We start from the raw sequence: 17,207 nt of genomic DNA on the forward strand, positions 1-17,207 counted from the left end.
GGGGTTGTTCTGAACTGAGCAAGAGAGCCAGGCCTTGGTGCCCACACATCAACCAGTTACTGGGTACAGGCTGCTCTCCGGAGAAGGAGTGTAATCTTGGTGAGGCCTTTCCCTTTGGCTGAGAGCAGATCCTAGCAGGTACCCAGCTGCGCACTATCAGCGGCCGGTGCTCTTGGCAACTGAAGACATGAGTGCCTCAGTCCTGAGCGGGGACCTGGGTGGCCACCACAGCATCCACCACATGCCCATCTCCAGACCCTTTCTCTTTCCTCTCTGCCTCTCAGATGAGAAGAACCAGCCTTGCCCACAAGGAGTTATGAGAACAGGCCAGGGCATCCTTGGGGAAGGAAAGAATGAGGGGCCGGACCAGGAAAAGTTGAAAAACACTACCTATTAAAAACTTATAGAGTCAGAATGGGAGAAAATATTTGCAAATCATATATCTGGTAAGAAAAGAAAATAACAAGTGTTGGTGAGAGTGTGGAGAAATTGGAACCCCATACATTGCTCCTGGGAATGTAAAATGTGTGGCCACTGTGGAAGACAGTTTGGCAGTTCCTTAAAAAGTTAAACACAGAATGACCATATGACCTAGTGACCCCAAAAGAACTGAAAGCGGAGACTCAAACAGATATCTTGTACACCAGTGATAATTATAGCATTATTCATAATAGCCAAAAGGTGGAAACAAACCAAATGCCTATCAGTAGATGAATGGACAAACAAAATATGACATATACATATTATTCAGCCATAAAAAGAAGTGAAGTTCTGACATATGCTACAACATGGAAGGACCTTGAAAACTTTATGCTTAGTGAAATAAGCCAGATAGAACAAATGTTATCTATGATTCCACTTATATGAAATATCCAGAATAGACAGATTCATAGAGACAGAAAATAGATTAGAATTTACCAGGGGTTGGGAAGGGGAGAGAATAAGGAGTTATTCTATAAGCAATCTATAACCATGAAGCTTATAGAGTTTCTGTTTGGGGTGATGAGAAAGTTTTTGACATAGACGATGGTGACAGTTTTACAACATTTGAATGTAATTAGTGCCACTAAACTGCACACTTAAAAATGGTGAGAGTGGCAAATTTTATGTTACGTATATTTTACCACAATAAAAGTAAAACCCATAGGAAACAGATAAATCTGTAGAGACCAAAAGCAGATTAATTGCCAGGGGCTGGAAGGTAAAGGGACTAGGGAATGACTGTTTGTCAGGTACAGGATTTTCTTTTGGGATTAAGAAAATGCTTTGGTTCTAGATAGAGGTAGTGGTTATACGGCATCGTGAACGCCCTAAGTGTCACTGAATTGTACACTTTAAAATTGTTATGCGAATTTTACCTGAAAAAAAATTTTTTAAAGGGAAGAGAAAACCCGTAGGGAGAAATATAAAGTCTTTCCAATGACACATTTATTAGATATAAGAAATTCAGAAAATAAATGAAGTAGGTTTCCCATTCAAAAAGGTGGACAGAAGTTAGAGGAAAGAGTATCCTGGACCTTTAGAAGGCAGAGATCGAGGAGACTCCTTCCAGGAGGCAGGTTGGTTTGAAGTTCTAGGATTGACTGTCCAATATGGTAGCCACTTTCCACATATGACTATTTAAATTTAAGTTAACTAAAATCAATTAAAATTAAAAATTCAGTTCCTCATTTGCACTAGGTGCATTTCAAGTGCTGTATAGCCACGTGTAGCTGGTGGCTACCGCATTGGACAGCACAGACCTAGGAGACAATGAACGATAAACTATCAAGCAAGTAGAGTTTCCAAGAGCGCTGAGAGCTAAAGAGTGACAATCCACAGGGCAACGAGTTTGGTTGACAGGAGGCAGTGGGGGATGGGGACGAGGTTGAGGATGAGCTAGCAAAAACGAGACCATGCTGGGATTTCTGGACCTCCACTCTTTGCTGAGCCGCCTCCTCATGCTCTTCCACCCTCCTCACCCTCTGCTCCTTAGCTGGTGATGTAGCCCCCGTACTTCCTTTGCACACCCTTTAGTTCAGGGGGGGCTGGTGAGCTGTCAAGAGACCTGAGTTCCAGGCCTGGACAGCCCTTGCTATGAGGCCTTATACTGTCCCTTCTCCAGGCTGACACTCTTTGTCTCACAGTTCCTTTAGCTCCAGCAAGCCATGTGAGTGGGACTGAAGATTAGAGATCTGCAGAGAGTAGCTCTCCAAAGGAATTGAATGCCAGACTCAGGAGTCGAGCATTCATCCCAAGAGCCATGGGGAGCCACTGCACGGGGAGAAGAGCAGTTCTGCTTTGGCATGTTAGTAATATCACTCCACCTGCGGTTTGGAACCTGGATTGTAGGGGTCTTCGAGTGGATGCGGAGGGAGGAGGTTGGTACAGTTGTCCAGGTGAGGGGTGGGAGTGACACCGAGTGACACAGTGACACAGGCAGAGGATACAGAGAGGGGATGGCATCTAGAAACATAACCGAAGCAGAATGACTGTGACTCAGTGACTGTCATAGTTGGGTTTCTCCGGAAGCATGCCCAACACAAGCATTCAAGTGCAACTACTTCATTTGGGAACAAGCAGCGCACCGTGTATGTGTGCGTGTATGTGTGCGTGTGTGTGTGTGTGTGTGTGTGTGTGTGTGTGTGGTGTGTGTAGCGGGGGCAGGGCAGATAAACAGGAAGGGGCAACCAATGAAGGAAGCATTATCAAGCAAGTGACCACTGTAGGCAACTCAGCTCAGTCCTACTGGGCAGCTCCAGGAGTCAGTGTAGATCCCATTGCTCAGTTGTCCCCCATGAGGGGTGGAAGACCTGAGGTATTTACATACCAACTCCAGGTGGAGGATTGTTAATTATCTGGCAGTTCCTGCCAGCCAAGCCAGGTGTGAGCAGAGTAGGCTCCAGCTGCTAGAGAAAGCTCCCTCACCCCAAGGGATGTGCAGATGCAGATAGCTGGAAGTCAGCCTATTAGGCACCATAGTTATGAGGCTACAGGAGCTATAAGCAGGAGCTATAGCTATAAGCTATAACCAAATGGGAGGCTGAACAATGTCAGTCCGGCTTTTGTTAAAAACACAGAAATCTAACTCAGACTTAAGCAAAATGTCTCTTGACTCTCATATCTGAGACATCAGGCGAGATCTTGATGAAGGATTCCACACTGACACTCTGCCAAGCATAGCAATCCCAAGAGAAAGGAGAGTGACTTTTTTCCAAGAGTTCAACCATAATCCCAGGGCCAACTCTCATTGGCTAGTGAAGATCTGTTTTCACCTCTGAGCCAATCAGTACTCAGGGAGGGACGCAGGCTCTGATTGGCCAAGCCTCAGCCATGTGTCCACCCCTGGGTTTCTGGGATAGGACTGGCTCCATGTAGACTACAGGAACTGAGACTGAGGCAGAATCCTTTTCCAGGCACAGTGGGGCTATTACTAGGGGAAGGACCTGGAAGATCAGGAGAGGGAAGAATTCAGGGAGATGCCCAGGTGTCTGGCTTGAACCCCTGCTGGGTGACACTGAAGCATTTTACTGATGTGGCGATACTATGGGCCTACTCATGAACCTGGGATGCACCAGCATTTAAGATGTAGATATACAGGGCCTCAAAAGTCAGAGGAAGAGACTCTCTTAACAATGAGGGCACAGTCACAGGAAGGAAAGCAGTTAGGAGGTCACTTGTGATCATTAGTGTCTAGCTGGTCTCTGGAGGTCTCCCTGAGGATGGCAGCCCCACTCTCCCTCCTATAATCCCAGAAGCACCTCCAAGGCAGAGACCTGTCTAACTCCTTCCCCCATAAGCCAGGCAAGGGGCGTCATCAGTCAAGACCACCAGAACTTGAGGCAGGATTTGTCCCCCAGGGAACAGCATGTGCCTGCACTTCACAGTTCACCAAGTACTTTCCCACACTTTCTCTTGCCTCCTCCCTGTGACCCTATTTGGCAGAGGCACAGTCTGAGGCTTAGGGAGGTGGCCGTGGCCCCAGGCTCACATGGTCTTGGTGCAACTCCGGATTCCTGGGGTCAGGAGTACCTGTGATGTCAAACTGATGGCAGCTTCTCCCTAGGAGGGCTGGAGAAGGTGCCCTGGGCTGGGGAAACTGAATGAAGTGTTCGCTTCTGGGGCAGGGCCTGCAGCTGTCTTCCACTCCTGGTAACCAGTCCTCTCCACCTACAGCATTTCTAGGGAGTCAGGCCCCTGCCGAGTGAGTGGGGCTGTGTTTGCAAACTGGTGTGTTTTCAGTATGGCTGGCCTTGCTTGAGTGGGCATCAAGGCATATTGCTGCATAAACAGTTCTCTAGCAGGAGTGCCAAGAGGCTGGCCCCTGAGCCCAGAGAGTACTGTGGCCTCAGGTGGATTTGAGGAGGCCATGAAAAGTCTGGGGAGCAGGAGGGATGTGGGGGTGGTTTTGTATTTGCCTGAAATTGTCTTCAAGAAGAGGTTCACCCAGAGGGAGCGGAGGGGGATCCTTGACTATACAGGACACTGATAGGGTAACTGAAGTCTGAGTTACCTATTTCACCTTAACTAGAACTTTCTCTCCCAGCCTCAGTTTCCCCATCTGTAAAATGGCGATAATGGTTCCTCACCTTGTATGGCTGTCGTGAGGATATGGTGTAAAGATAAAGGTGTCAGTCAGCAGACTTCCTCTCCAGGCCGGGGATAAACGCTCTGACAAGCCTCCTGGTGGAAGCAGAAATGGTTCTGAGGGGCTGCTCAGCCACGAGGACAGTCACCAAAGTGCTCTGGACTCCAGGAGTGGGGTCCATCAGGCTCCTAGGGGCAAGAATAGTGTCTGGAAGAGAAGGGGGAGAATTCAAGCCAGGTAGACTCTGCAGCAGTCTCAGGGGAAGGCCTAGGGCACTGTCGGTCATTAAATTGGCTAGATCCAAGGAAATAATTCTCAGATCCTTAGGCGTCTTAGAGCCAGCCAGATCGGGGTAACAGTTGCAGGACAGCTACGTGTAGAAATAGGAAGAGCCTGGGCCCCAGTCCTGCCTCAGCCACTGGACCTCAGCCACTGTGTGATCTTGGGGAAGTTCCTCCCCTCGAAGGGTCCCAGGCTCCCCTTCAATAAGATGGGGGTTTCACCTTGGCCAGTGTTTTTCACACAGTGTTCTTTGGGACCTGGGATTTGCCTTCAGAGCTGCTCTGAGAGGTGAGAGGGGGTCTGGGACACCCAAACCCGTGCTTGGTGTGTTAGTTTTCTATTGCCGCTATAACAAATTACCACAAATTTAGTGGCTTAAAACAATACAGATTTATTATCTTATGGTTCTAAAGGTCAAAAGTCCAAAATGGGTCGCAGAGCTGCATTCTTTCTGGAGGCTCTAGGGGAGAATCTGACTACTTGCCTCTTCCAGTTTCTAAAGGCTGCCCCATCCCTGGGCTCACGATCCCGCATCTCTGCTCTCTGCTCTCTGCCCCCTCGACCATATCGCCTTCTCTGACTCTGACCCTCATGCCTCCTTCTTATAAGGACTCATGTGATTAGGTTGTACCTCTCCAGATAATCCAGGATAATCTCCCCATCTCAAGATCCTTAATCACATTTCCAAAGTCCCTTTTAACATGTAAAGTAACATAACCACAGATTCTGGGGATTGGGACATGGGCACCTTTGGGAGGCATCATTCTGCCACACTTGGCTTCAGGCAGCAGTCTGTTCACTCTGACCTGGCCCAGCCCCTCCGAGAGTGCTCCTCCCACTGCCCTTGCCCTCACTTGCTCTGTTCCAGGCACGCTGATCCTCAGCACACCAGGCACAGGTCAGACCAAGCCTCGGAACTCTTCTGAGCAGGGCCGGTGGGGTTCAGGACTTAGAAACCTTACTGGTGGAGATAGGAAGACTGAGACCCAGAAAGGGAAGAGACTTGCCTAAGTGTGAGCCTGGTATTTCCAGGATGGTCCTGGCTGAAAGACCCAACTAGCCCAGCCGCCCCCATTTTACAGATAGAGAAGCTGAGGCATAGTGGCCTCTCCTGAGGCCTTGCCTTCTCCACCCAGTCCTGAGCCTATGCCCCTGTACTGACTCTGGGAACCTTGTTCCAGCCTGGCCATCACTGATTCATACCAGTTCGGAAATGATGGGCTAATGGGCTTGTTGGACTCTCTGATGTCTGCAAGCCCCCAATGTCTAGCTCAGAGGTCACACTTGGTAGACTTCTTGAGGACAGAGCAAGTTTTTATAGAGGATCTCTATTTAATGTAAGGATTCCTCTGCTGAAATAGAACTGAGCAGTATTTCCCTCAGACCCAGGTAAGAGGGGCCCCTGCCCTGGCCCTACTCTTTAGAAGACCTCACTGTCCTCTTTCAACCATGGGTGGCCTACACTGCCAGTGAGACCATCCCTTGGGGGCATGTGAAGTGAGCCTGGGGTGTATGTGTATGCACAGCTCCGTGTGGGGAGGGACAGAGTCAGAGATAGGAAGAACGTGGAAAGCAGGCGGCTCCCCCCACCACATTCCACCACGGAATTCGGAGGAGACCAAGAAGCCTGAGTTGAAACCTGGCCTTCCGGGTTACTATGAAGATATATTCATCATATATATCTTCATCATATATATCAAGGGAGGAGAGCTGACCCTATTTTGTTTAACAGTGTGCTGGCCTGAGTTGTAACGTTTATCCATACGTCTTATAGGCAGACTTCCATTTGTACTCTTGTCCTCTGCCCCTCAATGCTAAGGGCAGATCGGGAGTCGTCAGAAATCCTCCCACCCCTGAGATCTGTGGGGATCTGGTTGACCTTCCTGGCACCCTGTCCCCCACCCCCACATCCAGCTGACGCTTCTGTCTTCTCTCCTCAGGATAGCTGCTGCCCGGGAGAGGCGACCCGGGCACCCCACTAGGGCAACGGCCCCTGCCTCAAGGGCCAGGATCATGAAAGGCCTCGGTGACAGCCGTCCCCGCCACCTCTCTGACAGCCTGGACCCACCACACGAGCCCCTGTTTGCAGGGCCTGACCGCAACCCCTACCTGCTGTCGCCCACGGAGGCCTTTGCCCGCGAGGCTCGCTTCCCTGGACAGAATACTCTGCCAGGGGATGGTCTCTTCCCACTCAACAACCAGCTGCCACCACCGAGCAGTACTTTCCCCCGCATCCACTATAACTCCCACTTCGAGGTGCCAGAGGAGAGCCCCTTCCCCAGCCATGCCCAAGCCACCAAGATCAACCGACTGCCTGCCAACCTCCTGGACCAGTTTGAGAAGCAGCTGCCCATCCACCGCGATGGCTTCAGCACGCTCCAGTTCCCTCGCGGCGAGGCCAAGGCCCGTGGTGAGAGTCCTGGCCGTATCCGCCACCTGGTCCACTCAGTCCAGCGGCTCTTCTTCACCAAGGCACCCTCACTGGAGGGCACAGCAGGCAAGATCGGTGGCAATGGCAGCAAGAAAGGTGGCCTGGAGGACGGCAAGGGCCGGAGGGCCAAGAGCAAGGAGCGGGCCAAGGCTGGGGAGCCCAAACGGCGCAGCCGCTCCAACATCTCGGGCTGGTGGAGCTCCGACGACAACTTGGACGGCGAGGGTGGTCCCTTCCGCAGCAGTGGGCCAGCCTCCGGGCTGATGACGCTAGGCCGCCAGGCAGAACGCAGCCAGCCACGTTACTTCATGCACGCCTACAACACCATCAGCGGGCACATGCTCAAAGCCTCCAAGAACAATACCACTGAGCTGACTGCCCCGCCACCCCCACCCGCACCCCCAGCCTCCTGCCCCAGCCTTGGCGTGGGCACCGACACCAACTATGTCAAGCGGGGCTCCTGGTCCACTCTGACCCTCAGCCATGCCCACGAGGTCTGCCAGAAGACTTCAGCCACCTTGGATAAGAGCATGCTAAAGTCCAAATCCTGCCACCAGGGTCTAGCCTACCACTACCTACAGGTAGGTCCCTGCCAGGGTCAGGGTGGCACGAGGGCTGTGGGGAAGGCACCAGTTGTGAGGCCCATCTGCACCACAGCTTCACTTGGAAAGTTGCTTCACTCGGGCCTCTCTTTACTCGCCTCAGAAATGGGGGGCCGATGGAACCTGCTAATAACGGGATTCTTTCCACTGGCTGTGCTCTCAGCAGACATTCATATCTGAGACCAAGCCTGAGTAGAGGCTAAAACATGTCCCTGCCCTTTAGAAGACAAATCTGGAAGCTGTGCCATCTACCCGCCTCACAGGACCAATTTCATGGCATTCTAATGGCCGGCCTTCTGCCTGCTACTCCCACCAGCCTGGAGGCTCCTCGAGGACAGGGACCATATCTGATGCAGTTGTGTGTCCCCAAGGCCCAAGACAGGGTCTAGCATAGAGGAAATGCTTAGGAAATGTGATAAGGGAGAGGGACAGATGAACAGATGGACACTTAAATGAACAGAGCTAGAAATAAGTAAGATAGAACCCTGATTATCAGGATGCTGAGAGAGAGACATACAAACAGTCACGTCAGTGTGAGCAGAATGTGCTGGAGATGAGCATGGAGGGCTGCAGGAGCCCAGAGGCCCTAACTGAGTTTGGAGGACTAACTTTCTCCTTTCAAATGCTAATGTCTATTGAAGCACTTATTATGCACCAAGGCCACACTCAAAGGAAGTGGCAGAAGGCTCAGACCTCTGCTGCTATGCATCCCCCAGGTTTCTCAAGGACAAGGAGAGTGGCTGTGAACTGGGTGGCTCCCAGGGGCAGAGTCCAAGCTGTGGGTAAAAGTTACAGGAAGCAGATTTCACTACACGTCAAGAAGGAAGGGGCTGCTTCTGTAGATAGTGAGAACCTCATCCTGGGGCAGCGGGGTGGGGGTGGGGATGGGGTGGCAGATATGCGAGCATAGTCCTGGAACACATTAGATGCATTTGAACCAGATGAACATCAGTCTGACAAAGCCCTGAGTTCTTGTCATTCTATATAAAATTCCAAAGACAGTGAGACTAACGGGAAAAAGGCTTTTTTTTTCAATAGAAAATGAAATATAGACAGTGTTTTATATATTTAAGGCTTTTGTGGCTCTCAATCCACTTCCTAGTTTAGAAATATCAGTGAGAATGGTGTATGACTTGACTTCCTTTCAAAATGGTATGGTTTGGTCTGATCATATGAAAATGCTTCAGAACATCATGAAAGGGTGGCCCTACAGGCCCTGGGATTGCGCTCCTTGCTTGTGGGACAGGAGATGGTGGGCAGGGGCTGGGGTAACAACAGATCTTGAGCAGGGATATACATGGCCACCTTCCCAAGGGACAGGTGGAGGTAGAGAGGATGGAATAGCAAATGGTTTAGGGGGTAGAATGTACAGGCTCTGGTGAGTGGCTGGGTAGTCGGTTGGGGAAGTGGGTTATAGGAAGGCTAAGGGGAGCCCTTGGGGTGAGAGTCTCAGACACGGACTCTCCCTCAGCTGAGCATTGACCACTGGCAAGACAAGCACCAAGAAGAATGTGATATCAGTGCAGGCATGGTGATCTGGGGAGTGTGCATTTGCACATGGTGAAAAATGGGTATGTTGTATACACTGAATGCTGTGTGTACCTGGGCATCCGTGGTGACTTATAGACCTAGTAGGGTGGCACTCCGTCCGTATATGTTGAGGCGAGGACATGGTGAGCTGGGGACGTGTTGAGATGTGTCCACAGTGCAGTGGTGGCTAGCATGTAGGTGAGGAGATGTGTTAGTATGCCGTGTGTTCACATTGTATATACGTTGAGGGGTGCACACATGAAGTGGCTGCTGGGATGTATTCCTGGCGAGGTGGGTGTGTGTGGGAAGGTATGTTTGTTCTCTGAGATATGTGTACAAGGTGAGGCGTGTTCACTCTGCTCAGGCTGAGGTGCGTGTAAGTGCCGAGATGTGCCGACTCATTCATTGCCAGGTGAACATCCACGCTGTGTATATGTCAGTGTGTGTTACGTGAACAAGGGGTGTGGGCTGTGCATGCTGCCCTGGACCAGCTGGCACAGCCTGGCCTTGGAAGGGCAGGGGAGGTCCCCTCTGCCACCATAACCACTGGGGACTAGGGCTGCCCTCACAGCTGTGACTTCATTTGCCCTTATCACAGCTCTCTTCCACAGGTGGTGTCCCTGAGGTTCAGATGGGAAAACTGAGCCCCTTTTCTGGTTCACCATGTGGCTGCCCCCGAAAGCCACTCTACTCTCCCTATCTCAGTTTACCCACCTGTAGGATGAGGAATTGTGATTGGCTTGGAGGACCCTGCCCCCATACTGATGTGCCAAGGCTAGGCTGTTGGTGTCAGATCTGGGGCCTCAAGCCTGCTGTTCTCATCTATGCAGTGGGATCATAAGCCATCCTCTGAGTTAGCAGAGGAAGTGATGGCAACAGGGTGGCTGCTCAGAAAAGTAGCTGCAGTAGAGGCCTTTGTGATCACACGGCCTGGGCCGTTTTGCTGGGCACCCAGCCTGGGATCCATGGAGAAATCTGAGGCTGGAGAGGGACAGGGGCTTGCTTAAGGCCACATAGTGAAACTGTGGCAGAGTCGGCTCCAGAACCCAGCTATCTTTCCCAGCCGGCGCCTTTGCCTGGATGCTGGGTGGCTTCAATGGCAGTACCCAGCACAGAAGGCCAAACTCTCTGAGGTGGGGAGTGAGAGTGCTTCAGGACCGGGAGGTCTGACCTAGGTAATGAGCCCGAGGCTGGGCGGCCTGCGGCGGCCAGCGATGCGCTAGGAACGTGCACTGCCCTCCGCGCCACCCTCGTTGAAGCCTTTCCGCCCATTCTCAGGTGCCCGGAGGCGGCGGCGAGTGGAGCACCGCACTGCTGTCCCCGCGCGAGGCGGACACTACCGCGGAGGGTCACATCCCGTGCCGGCGCATGCGCAGCGGCAGCTACATCAAGGCTATGGGCGATGAAGACAGCGACGAGTCCGGCGGCAGCCCAAAGCCCTCGCCCAAGACTGCGGCGCGGCGCCAGAGCTACCTGAGGGCCACGCAGCAGTCGCTGGGGGAGCAGAGCAACCCCCGCAGGTGAGCGTGCAGTCCCGCCCCCTAGAGTCCCACCCCCAGGCAAGCCCCGCCCCCGGAATCCCTGCTCCAGATGTCCAAGTACCGCCCCAAGAGGTCTCTGGTCACACCTGAGCCCCGCCTCCTGGGAGCCCGCCCACCAGAAGCCCTCTGCTACTTGTGAGCTCTACCTTGAACTGAGCCTGTGTCTCCCGCCTGCCCTACCCCGAGAGTCCCGCCCTTAAGTTACCCTGGTCCATTGGAGCTCCGCCCCTTCAGATGAGCTCCGCCCCTTCAGGTGAGCACAGGACCTCTACCCTGGAAAAGCCTCTTAACTCACATACAAGCCCCGCTCACAGGCAAGCCTTGCCCCCTAGGTGAACCCCTCACAGGTGTGCCCCATCCTTGGGAATGTTGCCTTCCTCCCCTTCCGTCACCCCGGGAGAGCCCAGCCCCACAGAAGAATTTTGCCTCAGATCCAGGTGAACCCGCTCCCACAATCCAGTACCCCTAGGTGAACCTACCTTCAGGTTAGCCCCCTTCCTGAGATCTTCCTCCTTAGATTGGCCCTTGCACTTTAGTGGGCTTTGCAGAGCTCTGCCATTTGGCGAACCACCTGGTAACGCCCCACGCGGGTAGAGTGACTGGCCTAGGTAAACCCTGCCCATGGGAGCCACATTCCCAAGTGAGTTCCACTCCCACAGAGGAACTGCCCTGGGCACCCTCTCCTTCAGGTTAGGAGAACCAAGCCCATCACTTGTGCCAGCACTGCCCATGGAAGGTCTGAGTCCCCCCTGCCCAGGCTCCCATAATTGATACCTGTGACGAACTCCAAGATCGAGGGAGGATCCAGAAGTCAAAAGAAGTCAATAGACAGCCGTCATCTGTCCCATCGCCCTGCCTGGAATTCTACCATTCAAGCCTTAAGACTTGAAAGAATTAATGAAAATAAGAACAAATGAAACATGTGCACAAAAAACACTAATTAAAATGTTAAGAGAGGTGAGGCTTTCGCATGCAGAAGTCACCCTGGGGATTAGAACAGAAAGGAATGAGAGGCAAGTTACAGAAAAATCTATTAAATGGGTACAAAACAGGTGAAACTTGGTTTAGGAGATTCAAAGTCCACTGAGGAAGAGAAATAAAAGCAAGTCAGAAACAAACCAAAAAACCCGGGAAGAATAACAGGAAACAAGCTTAGGCCTAGTTCTCCAACTACCAGGGGCATGAATCAAGGCTTTATGGAGGAGACAGTTTGGGAGGACTGAGACAGAGGAAAGAGAGTAGGTCAGGTGACAGTAGGACTGAGGCAGGGAGGGGGAAGCCAGGAGTCCCATTGGCTGGGACAGAAGGCAGGGAATGGCCTGCGGGTGGAAATTCAGGACACCAATGGCTAGTCTCAGGTCTGTCCCTCTTTGAGCTTCAGTTTCCCCATCTTTAAGTAAGGGGGCTGAGCTGAATGATCTCTAAGGCCCCTTTTAGGCCTGGGATCCTACAATTCTATGAATGACCAGTGGGCACTGAAGTTGGAGAGATGGTCAGGACCGGGGCAAAGGCCTTGAATGAGAGGAAATCAATAACAATGGTTGTGCTAGTAACGGGCGCTCTCTGTTAGTACTTGCTGTATTCTGGGCTCTGCTGCTCCAGTGCATTTTAATCTGCATCACTTAATCCTCCTCATCACAACCCCAGCAGGTAGGCACAGTGTCAGCCCCACTTAATAAGTAAAGAAACTGACACTTAAACAGGGGCGATGAATTGCCCAGGGTCACCCTGCAAGGAAGTTGGATTCCAATCCAATCCCATCTGTATCAAGAGCCTGAGTTGTTGTCTGCTTGGACCTTATTCCCAAAGCAGAGGTGGGAGGAGGCTCAGGTAGATATGAGAAAGTTTGAAGAGCAGGTGCCATGAGAAGCAGTGAGTCTTTGGGGGCCTGGTGGATGCCACCTGGATATCGTGTTGAAACTGATGCCCTTTGGGAGGCCCCAGTCTGAGATCAATGCTATGAGCCTTGACCCACCTCCTCTGTCTAGCTCCTGGAATTGCCCCAGACATGCAAGGGAGGGGGCTATAGAATTGAGCTGGCTTGGTGCACCTAGGGTTTGAAATGGTCAAAAGCAAGCTTGTGCTGCCACCTCGTGGCTACAGTAGATATGACAGGCAAGGGCCACCTACACTCTCCAGTCTCAAGCCTCCGAAAGCTGAGAGCTCTCCCTTGCTCATTGTCCCCACCACCACCACTACCTGGATTGACAGTGACTTCCATTTTTCCCTCTGCCACTGAATGACCTTGGCCAGTCTTTTCCCCTCGGCCTCAGTTTCCCAGGCTGATCCCTGTCTGCTCCCCACCCCCACCAGGAGTCTGGACCGCCTGGATTCTGTAGACATGCTGCTGCCCTCCAAGTGTCCGAGCTGGGAGGAAGACTACAACCCCATCAGCGACAGTCTCAACGACTCCAGCTGCATCAGCCAGGTGAGGATGGTGGGCAGCCAGAAGGACACTGGGCTTGGGAGAGCCCCATCACCCACCCTGGAGAAGGACAGACATCCAGGCTCAACCCATGTTGAGTGGTCTGCACCGTGTTTCTATCCAGTCTTTGTTCTCAAAGCTGACCATGTGTATCTCTGCCCCACTGACTGTCTTGTGGCTGGAGAGCAGTCACAAGGCCTGACATTGCATGGCCTAAGCTGATGGTCAGGAAGGTAGGGCCACACCTCTGCTGTAGACCCAGGATCCTTGAGGATTGGGAACTGGAGACCTGGAGTCTTGTCACTGACAATTGGAACCCAAGACAAGTCACCCCCATCCTGAGCCTCATTTTTCTGACTTACCCCAGGAGAGTGATAATTCCTATTTCAAAGGGTTGTGAAGAATTAATGAGACAATGAACATAAAGTGCTCAGCAAAAAGGGTAGCTACATTTATGGATATCATTGTCATCTTGCTGTGTGACCTCAAGCAGGTTGCTTCTCCCCTCTGGACCAGTAACAGCAATAAGCACACTATGCTACACTTTTAATTCTCTCAACCACCAGCTCCTTGAACCCTCACAGCCACCCCCAAAAGGAGCCTTATTATTTATATCCCCACTTCACAGATGAGGATACTGAGGCTCAAGTGAGGTCACACAGCTAAGAGGAGGCAAAGCTGGGCGGGGATCCAGGGCTGTCAGACTCAGACCCAGACCTGGCCCCCAGCCCCTGCCACATGAATAGGACTTTAGAGTTTGGAAAGGAAGGACCAGCCAAGGCCTGAGGGCTCCCCCCATGGTGTGTATTTGGAGACAAGGCCCAGAGAGGGCAGATACCTACCAGTAGTCACAGCGAGGCAGCGAGGGCAGCCAGCTGCAGACCCAGCCTTCTCTCTGGGCAGGAACAGGCCCTGTATCCCACTGTGTGCGGCCCCATGGCCCAGGCTAATGGACTGCTTAGAGCTAGAAGGCTTTGGGACCTCACCACTCTATTATTCCTGGCCTAGCCAAGCCCTCCCCAGGCCCCCACCCTCAGCATTTCATTCCCAACCTCCAAGGAGACTGACCTCAGGTGTGGGGAGACGGGTAGAGTACCCCAGCCATGGGACCCTCTGTTCCTGCCACCCTCATCCAAGCCCCACCAATTCTCACCTGAACAGTTGTATTGGCCTCCATGCCTGTCACCTCCAATCTGTTCTCAGTGGCTGGAGGGTGCTTGTAAAAGACTTAAGTCAGATCATGCCACGCCCCTGCTCCAAACCCTCTCATGGCTCCCACCTCACCCAGATGAAAGCCAGAGTCCTTACAGACCGGTGAGGTGCTGCCTCCCTCTGGGACATGATCTTGACTTGCCGTCGCTCACCTTGCTCCAACGACATCGGCCTCCTCTGCTCATCACATACTTTATTCCTGCCCCCACATCATTGCATTTGTTGTTTCCTCTCCTAGGAGCACTCTTTTCTCAAATCTTTGCACAGTTGGCTCTTCCCCTCATTTCAGGTCTTGGCTCAAACGTCACCTCCTCAGAGGGGCCTGCCCTATCAGTCTTTCTAAAGGAATCCCCAGGGCACTGTTCCCTTACCCTGCTTAATTTTCTTGACAGCACTTACTACTATCTGGAATTACCTTTGTTTGCTTATTTGCTTGTCTGTCTCGCTCTTAAGACTAGGAGCTTCCTATAGGCTGGGACCTTGCTGTCTTGTTCCCCACAGTGTCCCTAGCACATGGCACAGGGCACATAGGTATTTGTCGAATGGACGGCTTCTCGCCCTATCTCTCCCATCCTACCGGTTCTCTTGTCTCCCAGTCTCCCTGCCTACATCTGTCTCCCTCTGTTTTTCTCTCCCTTCATTCACATTTTTCTCTAACTCTAGTGTCTCATCTCCATGTTTCTTTCTGGGTCTGTCTGTTTCTCTCTCATCCTCATCTTCATCCCCTGCCTGGCCCTGGCACCTGGAACACTTTTGTCCTTTGGCTACACGAAAAGGCACTTGGTATCAGCCAGGCTGGTTACCACTACTCCCTGCCCAGCTCTAGCTCTGTCCTAGCCCAGGGTCCTTTGAACCCCCACACCCTCACCCCAGAAGCTTGAGTGATCTGAGCTGTATATGTGGCCCCAAATTCAGAGAGGTCTCAGCTCTAGCTGTGTCTCTGAGGCTTCAACTCCTGCCAGAAGAAGCCATCCTCCCAGCAGGCATTGGACGATATAGGCCGTGGCCAAGGAAGAGAAGGTTCAAGGGCTCTGTCCCTAATCCATAGATCCTGAGGGGCTGTCGCCTAGGTGAGAGGCAGCAGATAGGGCATCCATGGACCCAGGGACCAGACCAAGAGAAAGAGTTGTAAACAGCAAATTACAAGTCCTCAGCAACACCCAGCCCCAGAAGGAGTGAGCCTCCCATCTCTAGAGGAAGCCAAGTGAGACCTCCTAGCACCTGGGCCTCAGCCAGTAAGAGGAAAAGATTAAACCAGCCAGCCACAAGTTCTCTTGCAGCCAAACCTGAATATCCCACCTACTCCAGCCCCCAGTCTTGGTCTCCCCATAACCCTCCCCCTCTCTTTCCTGCAGATTTTTGGACAGGCCTCCCTGATCCCTCAGTTGTTTGGCCATGAGCAGCAGGTCAGTATGTTTGCCATTCTCTTGTACCCCAATCCCAGAGACCAAGGCTGGGTCTTAGGCCTGGCATCTAGGTGGTTTTAGCTCCCGGCCTGGGCAGGTAAAAGCAGAGCCAGCACCAGGAAAGCCACCACCAGTGAGGGTGGAGTCCAGGCTCATGTTGGTACCCCTATCACTTTACTTCTTCTCTATGCCTCAGTTTCTTCTCAAAAATGGAAAATAATAAGCTAGGTTCTGTGGATGGGGTGAGAAATAACCCCAGGCTAAGGGAAGGCGTTCCCCGAGAGTCTTCTGGCTTTCTCCCTCTTCACCTCCCCCAAAGCCTGGGAAAGGCCTGGGGAGACTGTTTTATATGGACAGGCTGGAAGCTGGTGGTATTGACCTCCATGTCCCAGCCCCCAGATCCCCTGATTCTTCTTTTTGGGACTCCAATAAGACTTTAATTGATGTTGGAGCATTTAAACGAATGCAGAGACTTTTCAAGTTTACAGAAGTTGATGGAGGCGCCAGTTCTGACACTGTCCAGCTGCCCTAAGGGTGTCCCCCTCCCACGCATACTCATCCTACCCCTGGAAGTGGCTCTCTCCTCCCTCCCAGGTTCCAGCCCCAAGACCAGAAAGTGGAGCAGGAAAGGTGCTCTGAGCTCAACTCCTTATTGTGGCCAGGAGTGGCCAAGGGACTTGTCTAAAGCCACGTGTCCTACAGGGACAAAATGAACTAGGACTGGGCTCACATTTCCTGATGCCAGATGTGGGTGCCTTATGTGTCCTCCACTCCCACATCACAGTTCCTCTTGAACGCATTATTCCAAAAGGTCTTTGGGGAGCCCACAGTGGACCAGGCAACCTCTATTTCCTCTAACTTCAACAGCTTTGTGGTAAGGTTGTAATGCGTTCGCATACCAACCCCCAGGGCAGTTCCCCACACACAGCGTGTCCTCAGTGATACACATACCAGCAGCACTGACCAGCTGATCTCTCCCCACTACCCCCACCCTGCCAGAGCTTGGGAGCATCTTAACCAACATTTACAATCTTTGCTCTCAGCCATGGGGCTGCCTGTAATACTAGGTACAGGTTACAGGTGCTTACTCTCCCCAATACTATTCTACGCACATCATATGAATTATTTAATCTTGACAAAAATCCTATATAATTTGATCTATAGCCACTATCTTATAGATAGGGAAACAGGGGCATAGAAAAGTTAAGTGA

At 52.0% G+C, this 17,207-nt stretch overlaps 1 protein-coding gene across 1 annotated transcript in view; it reads left to right on the forward strand.

Annotated features, from left to right (window-relative positions):
• The window catches only part of LOC120603375 (disks large-associated protein 4), a 68,154-nt gene that overhangs the window by 43,991 nt on the left and 6,956 nt on the right, over positions 1 to 17,207 (forward strand). Inside the window, exons 2-5 of the mRNA XM_039863717.1 lie at positions 6,790 to 7,861; positions 10,691 to 10,932; positions 13,267 to 13,381; positions 15,946 to 15,996. Coding sequence (XP_039719651.1) covers positions 6,863 to 7,861; positions 10,691 to 10,932; positions 13,267 to 13,381; positions 15,946 to 15,996 — 1,407 coding nt within the window. The 5' untranslated portion in view covers positions 6,790 to 6,862. The remainder of the gene's footprint in view (positions 1 to 6,789; positions 7,862 to 10,690; positions 10,933 to 13,266; positions 13,382 to 15,945; positions 15,997 to 17,207) is intronic.

Source organism: Pteropus medius, unplaced genomic scaffold (genome assembly GCF_902729225.1).
Source record: "Pteropus medius unplaced genomic scaffold, Ma_sr-lr_union100, whole genome shotgun sequence".
NCBI classification, from domain to species: Eukaryota; Metazoa; Chordata; class Mammalia; order Chiroptera; family Pteropodidae; genus Pteropus; species Pteropus medius.